Source organism: Macaca thibetana, chromosome 19 (genome assembly GCF_024542745.1).
Source record: "Macaca thibetana thibetana isolate TM-01 chromosome 19, ASM2454274v1, whole genome shotgun sequence".
NCBI classification, from domain to species: Eukaryota; Metazoa; Chordata; class Mammalia; order Primates; family Cercopithecidae; genus Macaca; species Macaca thibetana.
Window position 1 is genome coordinate 20,451,723 of NC_065596.1, and position 20,258 is coordinate 20,471,980.

At 53.4% G+C, this 20,258-nt stretch overlaps 2 protein-coding genes across 3 annotated transcripts in view; both read right to left on the minus strand.

Annotated features, from left to right (window-relative positions):
* The window catches only part of MRPL54 (mitochondrial ribosomal protein L54), a 48,410-nt gene extending 36,942 nt beyond the window's left edge, over positions 1-11,468 (minus strand). Inside the window, exon 1 of the mRNA XM_050770896.1 lies at positions 11,465-11,468. The gene's annotated coding sequence lies outside the window, so the exon portion shown is untranslated. The remainder of the gene's footprint in view (positions 1-11,464) is intronic.
* TJP3 (tight junction protein 3) overlaps positions 1-20,258 on the minus strand; it is a 47,787-nt gene that overhangs the window by 18,590 nt on the left and 8,939 nt on the right. The window contains exons 1-6 of one of the 2 annotated variants that reach the window (XM_050770107.1): positions 13,494-13,790; positions 6,788-6,844; positions 6,554-6,663; positions 4,236-4,338; positions 3,661-4,012; positions 2,027-2,130 (exon numbers count right to left, since the gene is read on the minus strand). In XM_050770107.1, coding sequence (XP_050626064.1) covers positions 2,027-2,130; positions 3,661-4,012; positions 4,236-4,338; positions 6,554-6,663; positions 6,788-6,844; positions 13,494-13,511 — 744 coding nt within the window. In that variant the 5' untranslated portion in view covers positions 13,512-13,790. Of the gene's footprint in view, positions 1-2,026; positions 2,131-3,660; positions 4,013-4,235; positions 4,339-6,553; positions 6,664-6,787; positions 6,845-13,493; positions 13,791-20,258 lie in introns of those variants that run through there. The other variant, XM_050770108.1, reaches the window with a different exon arrangement.

A 20,258-nucleotide genomic window follows, 5' to 3' on the forward strand; every position in this document is an offset into this window, starting at 1 on the left:
AAAGAACGAACTTAATGTCATCTCCAGTAGCCCCAAAAACCCACTTCTAACATTTTCCCTTGGGAAGTTTATTTTCAGTAACCCTGGGGATTGTCAGTTTCTTCTAGTTTTGTTTTGTTTTGTTTTGTTTTTTTGAGACGGAGTCTCACCCTGTCGCCCAGGCTGGAGTGCGGTGGGCGGATCTCAGCTCACTGCAAGCTCCGCCTCCCGGGTTCACGCCATTCTCCTGCCTCAGCCTCCAGGTGCCCACCACCACGCCCAGCTAATTTTTTGTATTTTTAGTAGAGACGGGGTTTCACCGTGTTAGCCAGGATGGTCTCGATCTTCTGACCTTGTGATCCGCCCGTCTCGGCCTCCCAAAGTGCTGGGATTACAGACGTGACCCATCGTGCCCAGCCACCTTTTTTTCCTTTTTTTTTAATAGAGATGGCCATCTTGCTGTGTTGCCCAGGTTGGTCTCAAACTTTTGAGCTCAAGCAGTCCTCCTATCTCAGCCTCCTAAAATACTGGGATTACAGGCATAAGCCACCACACCTGGCATTTTATTTATGTATTTATTTATTTATTTTTGAGACAGGGTCTCGCTCTGTCGCCCAGGCTGGAGTACAGTGGCATCATCACAGCTCAACATCACTGTAGCCTTAACTTCCCAGGCTCAGGTGATCCTCCCACCTCAGCCTCCAAGTAGCTGGGACCACAGGTGTGTGGCACCACTAATTTTCTTTTTTGTAGAGATGGGGTCTCACTCTGCTGCCCAGGCTGGTCTTGAACTCCTGGGCTCAAGAGATCCTCCTGCCTCGGCCTCCCAAAGTGCTGGGATTATAGGCGTGAGCCACCAGGCCTGGCTCTGGGATTGTAAATTTCTAGTACCCCCACCAAGTTATCTATTTCTTGTATCTGCTGCAGTACACTAGAAACACGGTTGCTCAGGTCACTAGAAACAGATAACTTAGCCAGATGCGGTGGCTCACGCCTGTAATCCCAACACCTTGGGAGGCTGAGGTGGGTGGATCGCCTGAGGTCAGGAGTTCGAGACCAGCCTGGCCAACATGGTGAAACCCTGTGTTTACTAAAAATACAAACATTAGCCAGGTGTGATGGTGGGCACCTGTAATCCCAGCTACTTGGGAGGCTGAGGCAGGAGAATCACTTGAACCTGGGAGGCGGAGGTTGCAGTGGGCCGAGATTGCGCCACTGCACTCCAGCCTGGGCGACAGAGCAAGACTCTGTCTCAAAAAAAATAGAAAAGAAACAGATAACTTGTTAAAGACACTGGAAATAACCAGCTGAAAGCAGTTTGGAAATCAAACACTAGGAGTCACTAGAAACAGATTTTCAGGGGGAAGAATCCAGAAAGAAACCATCCTTTAGGGCAGGGCAGCTCCCCTAAACATGGTGACTGGGTCATTAGCATCCAGCCACCTAGGGTAGGTCCAGGAGTCAGCTGCCCACATGATTCTCTGATGCACATCAAAGCTACAGGGTATTAGAAACAGACCCCATGGGGATACTAGAAACCGACATTTGGCCATGGATTAGCAGTAGCTGGAGAGAAAGGTGTTTTTCTTTTTTGTTTTTTGTTTTTTGAGATGGAGTCTTCCCTCTGTCTCCCAGGCTGGAGTGCAGTGGCGCTCAGCCTCCCAAGTAGCTGAGACTACAGGCGCCCGCCATTGTGCCCGGCTAATTTTTTTGTATTTTTTAGTAGAGACGGGGTTTCACGGTGTTAGCCAGGATTGTCTTGATCTCCTGACCCCCGTGTTGGCCAGGATGATCTCCATCTCCTGACCTCATGATCCGCCCGCCACGGCCTCCCAAAGTGCTGCAATTACAGGCGTGAGCCACCACGCCCGGCCGAGAAAGGTGGTTTTATGCGTGGCCATCTGCAACCTTTGAGATACAAGCAACAACACTGAAGGTAAATGGTTTGGGGCCCAGCTCTGCTGTCGTTGCTGTATGACTCAGTGGCACTGCCCGTCCCCACCCTGCCTTGGTCTCCCTGCCCATAGGATAAGCAGCCTGGCCTCACCTGTAGAATGAGATCTCCTTCGTGCAGCCCACGGTGCCGGGCAGCCAGGCCCGAATCTGTAATGTGCTTGATGAAGATCTGACTGCCCAGCTTGACACCGAACTCTGTAAGGGGGGAGGAGGGAAACTGAGGCAGGACTCTGGAAACGGGTGCCTGGGGGCATTCTCCTGTTGCAAGGACAGAGTCCAGGTGTGGGCCCTCCCTTCCTAACACTTTGATGGCATCATAATGAGAACGGCGATGTCGCCTGTGGGATCTGAGATCTGAAAGTGTCAATGACATCTCCAGAGGGCAGGGACACCAGGTCACCTGCTGCTCGCGATGTTGCCATGCCCAGGCTAAGGGTATTATATTGCTCCTGACATCATAATTGTTTCAATTTTTATTTTTTATTTTATTTTATTTTTTGAGATGGAGTCTCGCTCTGTCACCCAGGCTGGAGTGCAGTGGCCGGATCTCAGCTTACTGCAAGCTCCGCCTCCCGGGTTTACGCCATTCTCCTGCCTCAGCCTCCCGAGTAGCTGGGACTACAGGCGCCCGCCACCTCGCCTGGCTAGTTTTTTGTATTTTTTAGTAGAGACAGGGTTTCACCTGGTTAGCCAGGATGGTCTCGATCTCCTGAGCTCGTGATCCACCCATCTCGGCCTCCCAAAGTGCTGGGATTACAGGCTTGAGCCACCAGGCCCAGCCTATTTTTTATTTTTTAATTTTTTTCAAGAATGAGTCTCACTGTTATCACCTGGGTTGGAGTGCAGTGGCGAAATCTCGGTTCACTGCAACCTCCGCCTCCTGGGTTCAAGCAATTCTCATTCCTCAGCCTCCCAGGTAGCTGAGATTACAGGTGCATGCCACCACGCCTGGCTAATTTTTGTATTTTTAGTAGGAACAGGGTTCCACCATATTGGTCAGGCTGGTCTCAAACTCCTGGCCTCAAGTGATCCACCTGCCTTGGCCTCCCAAAGTGTTAGGATTACAGGCATCAGCCACCACACTCAGCCAGGCCTCCTCTTATAAAGACCCTGTGGTGATATTGGGCCCCCCACATCATCCAGGATCACCTCCGAGCTCAGGGTCCTTCACTCCATCCCACATGCTAAGTCCCTTTTGCTAAGTGAGGTGGCCTAAGCAGAGGTTCTGGGGATCAGGGAGAGGACATGGTGATAAAATGGTTCTGGGCCTCAAGTGGCTGACAGGTGATATGGCTTAACCCAGCCCAGAATTAGGGACCACCAGGTTCACAGAGAAAGAGCTAGACAGAATACATGAAATACAGACAGGGAGAAAGGGACAGAAAAGGGAAAAAGTGCGGATTTGTGGTGGGGGGAGTGAGGAGCAAGAAGATGCCAGGTGTAGTTGTAGCCTCCAGGCCGGGCACAGTGGCTCACGCCTGCAATACCAGCACTATGGGAGGCCAAGGCAGGGGATCACCTGAGGTCAGGAGTTCGAAACCAACCTGGCCAACATGGTGAAACCCTGTCTCTTCTAAAAATACAAAAATGAGCCAGGCATGGTGGCGAGTGCCTGTAGTCCCAGTCACCAGGAAGGCTGAGGCAGGAGGAGGGCTTGAAACCGTTGCCCACCCGACCACGGTGCCCTGTGGTCCAGGTCCGATCGCGCCTGACCTCCCGCCTCACCTTCGCTGTCTCTCCTCTTTACCAGAACCGACTTCACGGGCTTCATCTGCACGTCCTGCCGCGGCAGCCGCTTAAAGCCAGACACCAGGGCCAGCCCGTTGGCCTCAGAGTCACCACCCGGGCTCCTACGCCCATGGCTGCTGGCCCGGCCCCGGCGACCAGGCCTCTGCCGGCGGGAGCGCTCATCCCAGGAGCGGCCGGAGCCACTGGATGAGTCACCATCATAGCCCTGGCCCTGGTCCACCTCCACCCGGTGTGGCCCATCGTCCTCATCCGAGTCCTGGCGCCCTGGGCCGGAGGGGCTGGCCTTGGTGGTGGTGGGCAGCTGGATCCTCCGGGGACGTTTCACTGTCTGTTAGAGGAAGGGACAGGAGGGGTCAACTACAGGAAGGGCTGGGGGAGGCTCTGCTCAGCCCCCAGGTGACCCTGGGGGACACCAGTCTCTCTCTGGACCTCAATGTCCGAAGTGTAAGATGAGAAGATGACTCGTTGCTCTCTGAAGCTTACAACCTCTACAGCGGCAGGACCCAGGCTGGGGTCAGAGACGCCGGCCATGCCAGGGGCTGCCTACTCACAATGTTGGCCATCTTGGCGCAGGTCTTGAGTGTCTGAATGACAAACGTGGAGGTGGCATTCTCCATGGAGACCCCGTTCACCATAACGATGTGGTCACCTGTCCTGAGAGAGGTGGGTGGGTCTTACGGAGGAGGCTTTGCAGGGGAGACCCTCGTAACAAGCCCTCGCTGAGGAGGGGGTGTCTCTGGAACCTCCAGGTCTACAAGGCCTGGTTCTAATTCATTGGCGTCCCTAGGTTCACAAAGACATTCAGCCTTCTGGGCCTCCGTTTTCTCATCTGTAAAACGGGGCCAATTGTAGAACCTGCTATAATCATAGAGTGGAAGCAACTTTTTTTTTTTTTTTTTTTGAGACAGGGTCTCACTCTGTTGCCCAGGCTGGATTGCAGTAGCACGATCTCAATTCACTGCAACCTCCACCTCCTCATTTCAAATGATCCTCCTGCCTCAGCCTTCCTAGTAGCTGGGACTACAGGTGCCCGCCACCACGCCTGGCTAAGTTTTGTACTTTTTAGTTTTTTTAATTTAATTTAATTTAATTTTATTTTATTTTATTTTATTTTTGAGACAGAGTCTTGCTCTGTCACCCAGGCTGGAGTGCTGTGGCGCAATCTCGGCTCACTGCAAGCTCTGGTTCCCAGGTTCACACCATTCTCCTGCCTCAGCCTCCCACGAAGCTGGGACTACAGGGGCCCGCCACCACGCCCGGCTAATTTTTTGTATTTTTTTTTTTTTGAGACGGAGTCTTGCTCTGTCCCCCTGGCTGGAGTGCAGTGGCACGATCTCGGCTCACTACAAGCTCCGCCTCCCGGGATCATGCCATTCTCCCGCCTCAGCCTCCTGGGTAGCTGGGACTACAGGCGCCCGCCACCGCGCCCGGCTAATGTGTTTTTTTTTGTATTTTTAGTAGAGACGGGGTTTCACCGTGGTCTCGATCTGTTGACCTTGCGATCCGCCTGCCTCGGCCTCCCAAAGTGCTGGAATTACAGGCGTGAGCCACCACGCCCAGCCAATTTTTGTATTTTTTTGTAGAGATGGGGTTTCACCATGTTAACCAGGATGGTCTCGATCTCCTGACCTCATGATCCACCCGCCTCAGCCTCCCAAAGTGCTGGGATTACAGGCCTGAGCCACCATGCCCGGCCTGGAAGCTACAACTACACACACCTGGCATCTTCTTGCTCCTCGCTTCCTCCACCACAAATCCCCACTTCCTGCTTTTCTTTCCCTCTATCCCTGTCTGTATTTCATATTTTCTCTCTAGCTCTTTCTCTCTGAACCTGGTGGTCCCTAATTCTGGGCTGGGCTGAGCCATATCACCTGTCAGCCACTTGGGGCCCAGAACCATTTTATCAACACAATTCCAAGAAGCTTCAAACCCTTAAAGACTCAGGACACTGGGTCTCCTTCCCTCCTGCCAAAAAAAAAAAAAAAAAAAGATGGTTTCCAGGACTTTATGTTCCAAAAGGGCCCTGGGGCCACTATGACCCCAGGAACTGCCGTGAAGAACCCGGAAGTACTTTAGGGAAGTGAGGCTCAAGTCTCTGACGCTGTCCTACTGCCAACTCCGAGCCCTGTGTTGACAGAGCTAGAAGGTGCCAGGCACTTTCCAGTCTCCTTGCTTTGGCTTACAAAGGTTTCACCTTGTTTTCTTTTTTTTTTTGACAGAGTCTCGCTCTGTCACCCAGGCTGGAGTGCAGCGGCACGACCTCAGCTCACTGCAACCTCCGCCCATTCAGGTTTAAGAAATTCTCTGCCTCAGCCTCTGGAGTAGCTGGGATTACAGGTGCATGCCACCACACCCAGCTAACTTTTTGTATTTTTAGTAGAGACAGGGTTTCACCATCTTGGCCAGGCTGGTGTTGAACTCCTGACCTCATGATCCACCCGCCTTGGCCTCCCGAAGTGCTGGGATTACAGGCGTGAGCCTCTGCACCCTGCCCGCCTTGCTTTCTTTCTTATTTTATTTTATTTTTTTGAGACACAGTCTCCCTCTGTCGCCCAGGCTGGAGTGCAGTGGCGTGATCTCGGCTCACTGCAACCTCCACCTTCCAGGTTCAAGCGATTCTCCCAGCTCAGCCTCCCGAGTAGCTGGGATTACAGGTGCGTGCCACCACTCCCGGCTGATTTTTGTAATTTTAGTAGAGATGGGGTTTCACCATGTTGGCCAGGCTGGTGTCAAACTCCTCACCTCAGATGATCCACCCACCTCAGCCTCCCAAAGTGCTGGGATGACAGGCGTGAGCCACCGCGCCCGGCCTGGTTTCTCCTCTCGACGTGCCCTCCCCCTGACAGAACCCAGCTGCCTGGATACTCACTGTAGCCTGCCCTCCGCCGGCCCTCCGGGTACCACGTCAGACACAACCACGGATCCACCGGGCCGGTCTCGGCCTCCAGAGATCGCAATGCCAAAGCCCCGGCGAGGGTCCTGACAGAGGATGAGGGGGAGGAAGAGCTGTTGTTTCCCGCAGGGTAAAGCATCTCCCCTCTATTGAGCTGGGCCTAAGCCACCATTGCCCCCCGGCACCCAGACAGGGCGAGGGAGGCCTCACCTTGGACAGCGTGGCCGTGTGCTGTTCCCAGATGGTCAGCTCCTCCATGTCGGCCACCTGGTCAAGGGGAACGGGGAAGACGGGTGTGAGGTCACACAGGCTCATCCGAGCACTTGGGGGTCCCCAGCCCCAGGATGAGGAGTCCAGCTCTGACAGGCCTGTGGTTGGAGCCTGTGACAAGTTACTACCTCTCTCAGGGCCTCAGGTTTTTTTGTTTGTTTTTTGTTTTGTGTTTTGAGATGGAGTCTCACTCTGTCACCCAAGCTGGAGTGCAGTGGCACAATCTCAGCTCACTGCAAGCTCCACCTCCCGGGTTCAAGCGATTCTCCTGCCTCAGCCTCCCAAGTAGCTGGGATTACAGGGGTACACCACTATGCCCGGCTAATTTTTGTATTTTTAATAGAGATGGGGTTTCACCACATTGGCCAGACTGGTCTTTAACTCCTGGCCTCAAGTGATCCACCCACCTCGGCCTCCCAAAGTGCTGAGATTACAGGCGTGAGCCACCGCGCCCAGCCTTGTTTTTTTTTTGAGGCATAGTCTCACTCTGTTGCCCAGGCTGGGGTGCAGTGGCACGATCTCTGCTCACTGCAGTCTCTGCCTCCCAAGTTCAAGTGAATCTCCTGCCTCAGCCTCCTGAGTAGCTGGGATTACAGGTGCCTGTCACCATGCCGGGCTAATTTTTCTATTTTTAGTAGAGACAGGGTTCGCCATATTGGCCAGGCTGGTCTCAAACTCCCAACTTCAGGTGATCCACCCACCTCAGCCTCTCAAAATGTTGCGATTATAGGCGTGAGCCACGGCGCCTGGCCCGTACTCAGTTTTTCATCTGCAAAATGGGTCTAAGTCAGTGGCTCTCAAACAGGGGCAATTCTGCTTCGCCCTGGGGACACTGGGTGATGTCTGGGGACACGTGTGGTTGTCATGACTTGGGGGAGCTCCTGATATGGAGTGGGTGGAGGCCAGGGATGCTGTTCAGCACCCTGCAGTGCCCAGGACGGCCCCACCCCGGAGAACAATCCGGCTGTGAATGTCAGCAGTGCCAAGGGGGAGAGACCTGGTTGAAGTGAACTGAACAGTAGCAGGTGCGGAGAGAAAGCAAGTTCTTGGTCCCTCTCCCTCTGGAAGGTCTGGCTCAGCTCCCTGGAGAGGATCGAGCCAGGCCTGCAGGGCAGAGGGAGCTCACTCTGCTCCAGCCAATCGGGCCTCCTCACTGTCCCTCCAACACCAACACGCCAGGCGCAGTCCTGCCTCAGGGCCTTTGCACCAGCCGTGCCCTCTGCACGGAGCGCCTTCCCCATATCCCTCACCCTCCTTCAAGGACTTAACTCAAACGTGACTCCCTTGATGGAGTCACCGCTGACCACCCCGTTTAGAACTGTAACCCCCTCCTGACCACAACAGACCACCTTTTCCCTCTCTCCTTAGTGTATCTTCCTCCATAGAATTTTCAACCCGGCCGGGCACCATGCCTCACACCTGTAATCTTAGCACTCTAGGGGCCAAGGCAGGTGGATCACCTGAGGTCAGGAGTTTGAGACCAGCCTGGGCAACATGGTGAAACCCCATCTCTACTAAAAATACAAAAATTAGCTGGGTGTGATGGTGCACACTTGTAATCCCAGCTACTCGGGAGGCTGAGACAGGAGAATTGCTTGAACCCGGGAGGCGGAGGTTGCAGTGAGCCAAGATTGCGCCCTGCACTCCAGCCTGGGCGACAGAGCAAGACTCCATCTCAAAAAAAAAAGGTAGGCTCATGCCTCATGCCTGGGTGCGGTGGCTCATGCCTGTAATCCCAACACCACTTTGGGAGGCCAAGGCAGGCAGATCACCTGAGGTCAGGAGTTCAAAATCAGCCTGGCCAACATGGCAAAATCCTGTCTCTACTAAAAATACAACAAAAAAAAATGAGCAAAGCATGGTGGCGGGTGCCTGTAGTCTCAGCTACTTGGGAGGCTGAGGCAAGAGAATGGCTTAACCTGGGAGGTGGAGGCTGTAGTAAGCTGAGATCGCGCCGTTACACTCCTGCCTGGGCAACAGAACAAGGCTCCATCTCAAAAAAGAAAAGAAAAAAATTAAAAAAGGAATTTGCAATCCTTGGACATTCTCTCGATTTTTAAAGCCTATTCACTATCCACCCCCACCGTCTAGAATATCAGCTCTAGAGGGCAGAGATTTTTGTCTTTGTCCATAACTGAGCCCTCAGTTCCCTGCCTAGAAGAGCGCATGAGTTGCAGCAGGGATTCAAGAAGGATTTTCTGAATGAATGAATGAGTGAGTGAGTGAATTAATGAAGCACTTCTTTTGTGCCAGGTGCTTTACATGTACTATCTTTTTTGTTGTTGTTTTTTTGAGACAGTTTTGCTCTTGTTGCCCAGGCTGGAGTGCAGTGGTGCAATCTCGGCTCATTGCAACCTCCGCCTCCTAGCTTCAAGCGATTCTCCTGCCTCAGCCTCCTGAGTAGATGAGATTACAGGCGCCTGCCACCACGCCCAGCTAATTTTTGTAGTTTTAGTAGAGACGGGGGTCTCACCACATTGACCAGGCTGATCTTGAACTCCAGACCTCAGGTGATCCGCCCGCCTCGGCCTCCCAAAGTGCTAGGATTACAGGCGTGAGCTTCCGCGCCTGGCCGATTCTGTTATTTTCATGTCCATGGCATAGATGAGAACACTAGACTCAGGTGCAAGGTCACCTGGCCACGCCTCCACCCCCCTTCCCTCCTGCCAGCACAGACCATGCCCTGCTCCCCAGGCAGGGGACAGGTGGAGGGACGGGGGAGGGAGTTTGTAGAAGTAACTCCTCCTCCTCCCCAGCCGGTTTTCCAGGCTTGGCACAGCGGGTGTGTGATTGCCTCTGCCCAGGCACCCCCCATTTTCTTATAAGCTCCAGCGTCTCCAGGGAGGCCAGCATTCCTGATCTCCAGGAGTGAGAAGCGGGGTGGAGGGGAGAGAAACAGAGCAGAGGGCAGGGCTCTGCAGTTCCCAGGGAGGCAGGACAGCACTCAGGACCGGACTCAAATCGCACGTCCGCCCACCCGTGCTAGCTATGGCAGGGCCTCTCCCAGCCTCAGTCTCCCCATCTGTGAAATGGCACCGCTGCCCTGTCTTCCAGGGATGTGGTTTGAGAGAAGGGGACAGATTTAACGCATGACAAGGAGAAGGAGGCTTGGGGAGGTGGCGGCCAAATAATGACTTTCTCCTTTGCGTAGTTGTTTGTTTGTTGGTTTGTTTGTTTGTTTTGAGAAGGAGTTTTTTGCTCTTGTCGCCCAGGCTGGAGTGCAATGGCGTCGTCTCAGCTCACTGCAACCTCCACCTCCTGGGTTCAAGCGATTCTCCTGACTCAGCCTCCTGAATAGCTGGGATTATAGGCACCCACAACCACAGCCAGCTAATGTTTGTACTGTTAGTAGAGACAAGATTTCACCATGTTGGCCAGGCTGTCTTGAACTCCTCAGGTGATCCTCCTGCCTTGGCCTCCCAAAGCTCTCCTCGTCCATGCTGGCTGCAAGTGGGCGCTTGATGTGGACCTATTCATTTCATCCTCAGAGTGACCTTAGGAAGTGGCACGGTTACTATTCCTACTTTAGCAGTGAGATTAAAAGGGGCCCAGAGAGGTTCAGTAACTTGCCTGAGGTCACACAGCACAGTGGTGAACTTTGGCAGCCTGCCCTGTTCTCTGGCTCTTTTTTGGTTGGTTGGTTGGTTTTTGATACGGGGTTTCACTGTTGCCCAGGCTGGAGTGGCTCAATTACAGCTCACTGCAGCCTTGAACTCCCAGGCTCAAGGGATCCTCCTGCTTCAGCCTCCCGAGAAGCTGGGACCGCAGGCATGCACCACCACACCTGGCATTTTTTTTTTTTCCTTTGTAGAGATGGGGTTTTTGCTATGTTGACCAAGCTGGTCTCAAATTCCTGGGCCCAAGCGATCCTCCCTCCTCAGGCTCTCAAAGTGTTAGAATTACAGGCGTGAGCCACCGCACCCAGCCTCACTCTTGCTCTTAACCACCAGGCCATAGTGGCTTTCTGATTATTTACTGTTTTTCTTCTGAGCTTAGTTTTCAAAATTGCATCTTTTTTTTTTTTTTAACCTGCTTTGATGTTATACTTTGCGTCATTAAATGGTCCCAGGGCCAGGCACAGTGGCTTCTGCCTATAATCCCGGCACTTTGTGAGACCGAGGCAACAGGATGGCTTGAGCCCAGGAGTTCGAGACCAACCTGAACAACATAGTGAGACCCCCATCTCTACAAAAAATAGAAAAGTTAGCCGGGAGTGGTGGCGGGCACCTGTGGTCCCAGCTCCTCGGGAGGCTGAGGCAGGAGAATGGCGTGAACCCGGGAGGCGGAGCTTGCAGTGAGCTGAGATCCGGCCACTGCACTCCAGCCTGGGCGACAGAGCGAGACTCCGTCTCAAAAAAAAAAAAAAAAAAAAAAAAAAGAGTGAGATTCTGTCTCAAAAAAAAAGAGAGAGACAGTCCCAGGGAACCAGGGCCGCAGATGGGGAGAGGGGTGAAGGAGTCCAGGTGGTCCAGGCTTGTCCCAGCTTGTGCGGGTTCGTCTCCACGGAAACCAGAAGCTTTGTCTAAACCCTCCAGAGCTCCACAGTGCCCGAGGGATTAAGCCTAACCTCACAGCCCACCTCATCTTAGTTCACCTCCAAACCTTTACCCCGTCTGTCCCCTGAATCTGGGACATGTTTCATGGGATTCCTGCCTGGCTGGCCCCAGCCACTGAAGTCTAGGCTCAAATGCCACCTCCTCAGGAAGTCCTCCCTGACCACCTAACTAACCAGTCTTCTCTGATCCCCAATCACTCCTGCTTGTTTTATTATTATTATTATTATTACTTTGAGACAGAGTGTCACTCTGTTGCCTAGGCTGGAGTGCAATGGTGCGATCTTGGCTCACTGCAACCTCCACCTCCCGGTTTCCAGCGATTCTCGTGCCTCAGCCTCCCAAGTAGCTAGAATTACAGGCACCCACCACCACGCCCAGCTAATTTTTGTATTTTTAGTAGAGACGGGGTTTCACCATGTTGGTCAGACTGGTCTCAAACTCCTGACCTCAGGTGATCTGCCCGCCTCAGCCTCCCAAAGTGCTGGGATGACAGGCGTGAGCCACCGCATCCGGCCTGTTTTATGATTTTTTTATTCAAGGCATCTAAAACTCATCTTTATTCCCTTTAACCATCAGTTGGTATGGTTCTGGTCTTTTCTCTTCGTCTGTGAAAGGAGGCATGTCTGTCTCTCTGACTACTTAAGGCCCAGGTGATCGGCCATCAGCCTCCTTTCCAGGCCTTGGGTGCTGGTGCTGGACTCCCTGGCAAACTCCTATTCATCCTTCACAGCCCCAGTCTTCCTCCGTACGCATATCATACATCCTCCGTCTGGCCCAACTGTGATGATTGGGATGTGGGATGTCAGAGTGCATTTCTCCACCCTACACCTTCCCGCTCAGTCTGAGGGCTCCCGATGGGCAGGGATGGGCCCCTGGGACCCCATAAGACCAGGTCCCCCTAGGGAAGAGTTTGAGGAACGAGTGAATGGTTGAATAAAACACACTGTGGCAGGTGCTCAACAGGTGCGTCCTGAGTTCCCGGCCCTGCCCCTGTCCAGGTGAGCTCCGAGAGGGTGGGGCTTGGGTCTTTGTCCCCGCCCCCCGCCCAGGGCTGGACACAAACGCCGAACAAGAGGCCCGCCCAGAGGGGACAGCGGTACCAAGTCACACGGCCCCGGGGCACGGGGCTCCCAGGCCACCCTTCTCCCCCCCTCCACCCCACTTCCAGAAACAATGGCAGAGGGGGAGGTTTCAGCCAACAGATACACCGACTGGGGAGGGGATTCTGAGAGCTGTACCTGGAGGCCAGGAGGAAGTCAGTGGAAACCAGAAGTGCCAGGTCCTGAAGCTTGGGGCTGAGTGGCCTGGGTCTGGCCACATACCACTGCAACCCCAGTCTACCCTGGCTGGTGGGTGTGAAGGAGCCAGTCCAGGCTCCATGCCTGGAGGGTGAAATCCCTCTGGAGACAAGGATCGCCCCTCCACCCCGCCCCTACCACAGCGCACCCCAGCCGGCTTGCTCACCCCACCCCTGCCTCTGCCTGGTAATGCCTGTTAACGGCTCTGTACACAGTGGGCACCCAATAAATGCTGGTGCTCCCTCCTGCAGCCTTGTAGGAGGTGAATGTTCACCAAAGCCACCCCAGCCCACAAATGAAGTCACTGCCCACGGTGCCACCACGGGCGCCCGAGCTCAGCCGGCTGCACACCCCCAGCAAAGGGGGATGAACATCTCGCCAGCCCACCTACGATGCGCCAAGCTCTTCAAATACATTTTCCCTCTGTTTAAAATGTTGATCACCCATTTATCAGATGAGGTAAAGAGAGGGTTCACTCACTGGGCCCACGTTACACACAGCATAGTGGACAGAAAATTGGGGATTTGAACCCAGCTCTGTGGGATTAAAGGAGGCCAGTCCTGGGGCAGAGGAGGTTCCAGCAGGGATGGTCTTTGGAGGCAGGGATGGGGGGCGCGGAAGCATCTTGAAGTGCAACCTCCAGCTAGCCACTTCATCCCTCTGGGACTCAGTTTCCCTGCCTGTTATGTAGGTAGAAGGTGTTCTGCTGTCCTGGGTCGACTCCCAAACCCTGCTTCCCCCCACCACCCCAGCCCGAACCCCTCCCCTCGCCGCCCTCGGAGGGTTACTCGCCTGGAATCTCACCGCCATGGTCCACCTGGGGGCTCTCCAGCCCCCCTACCCGAGACGGGGCCTGGAAACAGTCAATCGGCCCCCACCCCGGGCTGGCGAAGGAGGCTGGGGAGGGTCACAGCCTCTGAGGGCCTGGCGGCTCTCGTCCTCCTCCCTCCAGCTCCGCAGCTCCCGGCTGCACCTGCCCCCTCTTCCTCCTCCAGGTCCCAGGCCAGCCCCGCCCCTGCCCAGACACGCCCCCTGGACGCCGCGGAGGTTTCTCTCCCCCCTCCCATCACAGGAGCCAGGTCCTAAGGCGGAAACTCCAGGCCGGGTTATCCACGCAGCCGAGCTGGGGCAGGCGGCCGCGACCAGATCCCGGCCCGACAAGACTGCCAGCAAGACCCGGCAGGAATGACCTCCGCCCTTGGAACGGAGCCTACTATTTGGACGGTGTTTTCGTCCGCGAAATGGGCACATTTTGAGGTGCATCTGGGAGGCCTCTTGGATTAGAAGCTTGTCGAGGGCCGGAGACCTCCTCAGCATAGGGCTGGGTCCTGGGCCATCTTATCTCCGGAAGGTTTGCCCCATTCCCCAGAGGGGAACCTGAGGCCCCAGAGGCCAGGGGCGTGGACGCCCTGAAGATGCAACAGCGGCTGCGTGCCTCTTTCCTGTGGTCCTGGCCTCCGGGCTCTGTCTTCACACCCAGCACCGAGGAAAGAAAGGGGCAGGGCGGGACCGGGCGCGGTGTCTCCTGCCTGTAATCCCCGAATTTTTTGGGAGGCCGAGGCGAGCGGATCACGAGGTCAGGAGTTCGAGACCAGCCTGACCAACACGTTGAAACCCCCGTCTCTACTAAAAATACAAAAATTAGCCGGTCGTAGTGGCGCATGCCTCAGCTACTCGGGAGACTGAGGAAAGAGAATAGCTTGAACCCAGGAGGCGGAGGCTACTGTGAGCTGAGATCACGCCACTGCACTCCAGTCTGGGTGACAGAGCAGCGCGAGACCCTGTCTCCAAAAAAAAAAAAAAAAAAGAAAGAAAGAAAAGAAAAGAAAAGAAAAGAAAGAAAGAAAGGGGCAGGGGAGCAGGGCACGAGGAAATTCTTCAGGCTCTGGGAGCGAGTAAAGGTCGTTTCCTTCTTCTCACCCAGCCCAGCCCACCCTCCCCCCTCAGGCGCCTGGGATTCCGGGATTCTTAAGGTTAGACCTAGGAGGGACTGGACCAGTGTAGAAAAACTTCAAGTCACCTGGGTGGGCGGGGCTGGTCATGGCTGCACCCACACATTCCTTACTATAAAAAAAAAACCTGAGCCCAGCTGTGCCTGGGCCCCACCCCAGAGTTAAAGGGGCAAACCTACACATAAACACCCCTCCCCAGCCTTATACAGTCAGGGCTGGGCAGGGAGAGGAGCCCCAGGTTGTGGTTAGGGGTGAAGAGCACAGAGAAAACTCTAGCGGGTAAAAGAAAGGCTTCCTGGAGGAGGGGGCATCGCAGCTGGGGATTTGAAGGTTGGTTAAGAGTTTGCTAAGTAGGCCGGGCGCAGTGGCTCACGCCTGTAATCCCAGCACTTTGGGAGGCCAAGATGGGCAGATCACGAGGTCAGGAGATCGAGACCATCCTGGCAAACACTGTGAAACCCCGTCTCTACTAAAAATGCAAAAAAAAATTAGCCAGGCATGGTGGCGGGCACCGGTAGTCCCAGCTACTTGGGAGGTTGAGGCAGAAGAATGGCTTGAACCCAGGAGGGAGAGCTTGCAGTGAGCCGAGATCGCGCCACTGCACTCCAGCCTGGGTGACAGAGCGAGACTCCGTCTCAAAAAAAAAAAAAAAAAAAAAAAAAAGAGTTTGCTAAGTAAACAAGGCAAACAATATCAACGTCTCAGAGGGCCCACTAAGATGACATCTCACCTCCTTCACTACAATTCTACCCAAAACACTAGCCCAGAGACCCGAGTCAGCTACAGTCAGTCCCTCAAGGGTGTCCCTCAAGGGTCTCCAAGGGCCCCAGTAAAGCATTACCAAAGCCTCTTGTGGGGACCCACTTGGAACTTCAGAGCTGGGAGGGTTCTAAAACCAGCTCTCACCTATTTGCTGTGTGACCTCAGGCAAGTTACTGCCCCTCTCTGTTCCTCAGTTTCCACATCTGTAATTGGGGAAAATAATAGGCCCTACATCACAGGGTTGTCAGGAGGATTAAAAGGAGCCTAGAGGCCAGGCACAATGGCTCACTCCTGTAATTCCAGCATTTTGAAGAGTCAGGTGGGAGGATCACTTGATGCCAGGAGTTGGAGACCAGCCTGGGCAATATAGCAAGACCCAATCTCTGTAAAAAATAAAAAGGAGGCCGGACGCGGTGGCTCATGCCTGTAATCCCAGCACTTTGGGAGGCCAAGACGGGCGGATCACGAGGTCAGGAGATCGAGACTATCCTGGCTAACACGGTGAAACCCTGTCTCTACTAAAAAAATAAAAAAATTAGCCGGGCACGGTGGCAGGCACCTGTAGTCCCAGCTACTCGGGAGGCTAAGGCAGGAGAATGACGTGGCCCCGGGAGGTGGAGCTTGCAGTGAGTGGAGATCGCGCCACTGCACTCCAGCCTGGGTGACAGAATGAGACTCCGTCTCAAAAAAAAAAAAAAAGAAAAAGAAAAGAAAATAAATAAACAAAAAGGAGTGTGTAGTTCTCTTCACTTTTGCGGCCATCACTAAAGCGGGAGTGACCAAGATGAAGTTCAGTCCCTTTGTGACTTCCCAGCGAAGCAAGAATCACAAAAGGCATTTTAATGCACCTTCCCACATTCGCAGGAAGATTCTATGTCTTTCCCTCTTTCCAAAGAGCTGAGACACAAGTACCACCTGCGATCCATGCCCACTCAAAACGATGATGAAGTTCAGGTTGTGCAAGGACACTATAAAGGTCAGCAAATTGGCAAAGTAGTCCAGGTTTACAGGAAGAAATATGTTATCTACATTGAACGGGTGCAGCAGGAAAAGGCTAACGGCACAACTGTCCACGTAGGCATTGACCTAGGTGGTTATCACTAGGCTAAAACTGGACAAAGGCGGCAAGAAGATCCTTGAACGGAAAGCCAAATCTCACCAGGAAAGGAAAGGAAAAGGGCAAATACAAGGAAAGCGAGACTCCGTCTCAAAAAAATAAATAAATGAATAAATAAAAGGGGCCTAGGATAGGACATAAATGTGATATCTGCCCCATCCCAGTGGTGTGTCCTCTGCAAACCACTCTGTGCCTCATTTTCCCCATCTGTAAATGGTAATAATAGCACCTGACTCCAAGCATTATGTGAGTAAATGCACACAATATTCTTAGAAAGCTCCCACTAAGTGTTGGCTATTATTTTTATCAGGGAATCCCACACACATACTTCACTTTATTTTAGTTTTGAGACAGTGTCTTGCTCTGTTGCCCAGGCTGGAGTGCAGTGGCGCGATCTCGGCTCACTGCAACCTCTGCCTCCCAGGGTCAAGTGATTCTCCTGCCTCAGCCTCCCGAGTAGCTGGGATTACAGGCACCTGCCACCACGGCTGGCTAATGTTTGTATTTTCAGTAGAGACGGGGTTTCCCCATGTTGGGCAGACTGGTCTGGATCTTCGGCCACCTGGGCCTCCCAAAGTGTTAGGATGACGGGCGTGAGCCACCGCTCCCAGCCACAGACACATATTTTATAGATGAAGGCTGAGAAAGGGTCCCAGTCTCAGTGAAGGTTGCACAGCGTGGGTTCCTGGAGCCCCAGACTCTTTCCAAGACCCCATGCTAAGCCAATGTAGAAACACCATTAACCAAAACTAAGGCTTGCTGAACACCTACTGTGTACCTACAGGCAGCTTAGCCCTTCCCTGTGTGACATCCGGCCACCAGCAGGTGGCGAAAAAAAAAAAAGATTTTAGATGAATAAGGTCCAGCAAATTTTTTTTTTTTTTGAGAGGGAGTCTTGCTCTGTCGCCCAGGCTGGAGTGCACTGGCGTAATCTCGGCTCACTGCAAGCTCCACCTCCTGGGTTCAAATGATTCTCCTGCCTCAACCTCCCAAGTAGCTGGGATTACAGGCGTCCGCCACCACGCCCGGCTAATTTTTTGTATTTTTAATAGAGACAGGGTTTCACCGTGTCAGCCAGGATGGTCTCGATCTCCTGACCTCGTGATCCACCCGCCTCGGCCTCCTAAAGTGCTGGGATTACAGGCGTCAGCCACCGCGCCCGGCCTCGGCCTGGTTTTGAACACCCAAATGTCTCAAGACATAGCCAAGGGTCCCCCTCCGGTAAGAGGCACCACGTTGGAGTTCGAGATGCAGGGGCAAACAGAGCTGCAGCCAAATCCCACAGGTCAGCTCACCATCTGGCCTCAGTTTTCTCAGCTGCAAAGTGGGCACACGAATGTCGGGTGTAACTGTGGCTGAATCCAGGCATATGCCAGGAAACATGGCCCAGGAGCCCCATTTGTTGCTAGGAGTTTAACCCACTTATTTATTTATTTATTTTTGAGGCAGCGTCTAGCTCTGTCACCCAGGCTGGAGTGCAAGGGCAAGATCATGGCTCACTGAAACCTCAACTTCCTGGGCTCAAGTGATCCTCGCACTTCAGCCTCCTGAGGAGGTGGGCCTAGAGGTGCCTGCCATCACACCCAGCTCATATATATATATACATACCTGTGTGTGTGTGTATATATATATGTGTGTGTGTGTGTGGGGGTACGTGTATATATATATATATATATTTTTTTTTTTTTTTTTTTGAGACAGAGTCTCACCCTGTCGCCCACGTTGGAGACAGTGCCATGATCTTGTCTCACTGCAACCTCTGCCTCCCAGGTTCAAGCAATTCTCCTGACCCGGCCTTCTGAGTACCTGGGATTACTGGTGGGTGCCACCACGCCCAGGTAACTTTTATATTTTTAATAGAGACAGAATTTCACCATGTTGGCCAGGTTGGTCTCAAACTCCTGACCTCAAGTGATTCGGCCACCTTGGCCATCCAAAGTGCTGGGATTACAGGCTTGAGCCACTGTGCCCAGCCATAGCTAATATATATATGTTGAAACATAGTCTTGCTCTGTCACCCAGGCTGGAGTGCAGTGGTGCGATCTCAGCTCACTGCAACCTCCGCCTCCTGGGGTCAAGTGATTCTCCTGCCTCAGCTTCCTGAGTAGTTGGGATTACAGGTGCCCGCCACCACACCTGGCTAATTTTTTGTATTTTTGTAGAGATGAGTTTTGCCATGTGGGCCAGGCTGGCCTCGAACTCCTAACTCAAGTGATCCTTCTGCCTTGGCCTCCCAAGGTGCTGGGATTATAGGTGTGAGCCACTGCACCCTGCCTCAGATATTTTAAAAATTTGTTGTGGATGTGGAGATGGGATCTCACTATGTTGCCCAGGAATGATCGTGCAGGGGTGTGACCATGACTCACTGCAGCCTCCACCTCCTGGGCTCAAGCAATCCTCCCACCTCAGCTTCCCAAGTAGCTGGGAGTACAGGCAAGTGCCACCAAGCCTGGCTAATTAAAAAAAAAAAAAAAAAGGCCGGGCTTGGTGGCTCACGCCTATAATCCCAGCACTTAGGGAGGCCGAGGTGGGCGGATCACAAGGTCAGGAGTTTGAGACCATCCTGGCTAACACGGTGAAACCCCGTCTCTACTAAAAAATACAAAAAACTAGCCGGGCGAGGTGGCGGGCGCCTGTAGTCCCAGCTACTCAGGAGGCTGAGGCAGGAGAACGCTGTGAACCCAGGTGGAGCTTGCAGTGAGCTGAGATCCGGCCACTGCACTCCAGCCCGGGCGACAGAGCCAGACTCCGTCTCAAAAAAAAAAAAAAAAACCAGGCTGAGCGCGGTGACACACCTGTAATTCCAGCACTTTGAGAGGCCAAGATGGGTGGATCACTTGAGGTCAATAGTTCGAGACCAGCCTGGCCAACAGGGCGAAACCCCGTCTCTACTAAAAATACAGAAATTAGCTGGGCGTGGTGACAGGCACCTGTAATCCCAGCTACTCGGGAGGCTGAGGCAGGAGAATCACTTGAACCCGGGAGGCAGAGGTCACAGTGATCCGAGATCGCATCACTGCACTCCAGCCTGGGCGACAGAGCAAGACTCTACCTCAAAAATAAAACAATAAAAAAATTTTAAAAACCTGGAAGGTGCTCTGGGCATGGGTGGGTGGAGGCCAGGGATGCCGCTCAGCACCCTGCATTGCCCAGGACGGCCCCATCCCAGAGAACATCAATAGCCAACGCAGAGAAATTCCACTGTCAACCCCTCAAAGAGAGGAAGCTGGATAACCGCACCAGGACACATTGTCTTCCTCCAACCACCCACCGTCTGCTCTCATATCCATGCCCTGCTCAAGAGCATTCAGTGGCTCCCTAGTACCATCCTGTGAACCTGGGTTGAAATCCAAGGCTTTGGAGATGGGCATAGCCTTGAGCCCCTTATTCCCCCCACCCCTGACCTTCAGATCACCTTAATGAATTAAAAACCTGCTTTTCTAATGGTGCCTCACGAAGTAAAAATAACAATAGCAAAAAGAAAAGAAAAAAAAAAAGAGAAAATCTGCTTTTCAGCAGTCTACTTCATTTATGCCTCCATTCTTCTGTCCATTCAGTCACTCGCTCAACAAAACTGTTGCAAGCCAAGTATACAACACGTCATTGGGAACCAACGTCCAGGGCCAGTGTGGCCTGAGCAGGGTGAGGGACAGGAGGATGAAGGGAAGGTGGTATCCTGGAGGTCTCCCTGTGATGACCCAGCTCAACCTCTTCTGAGTGCCTGTG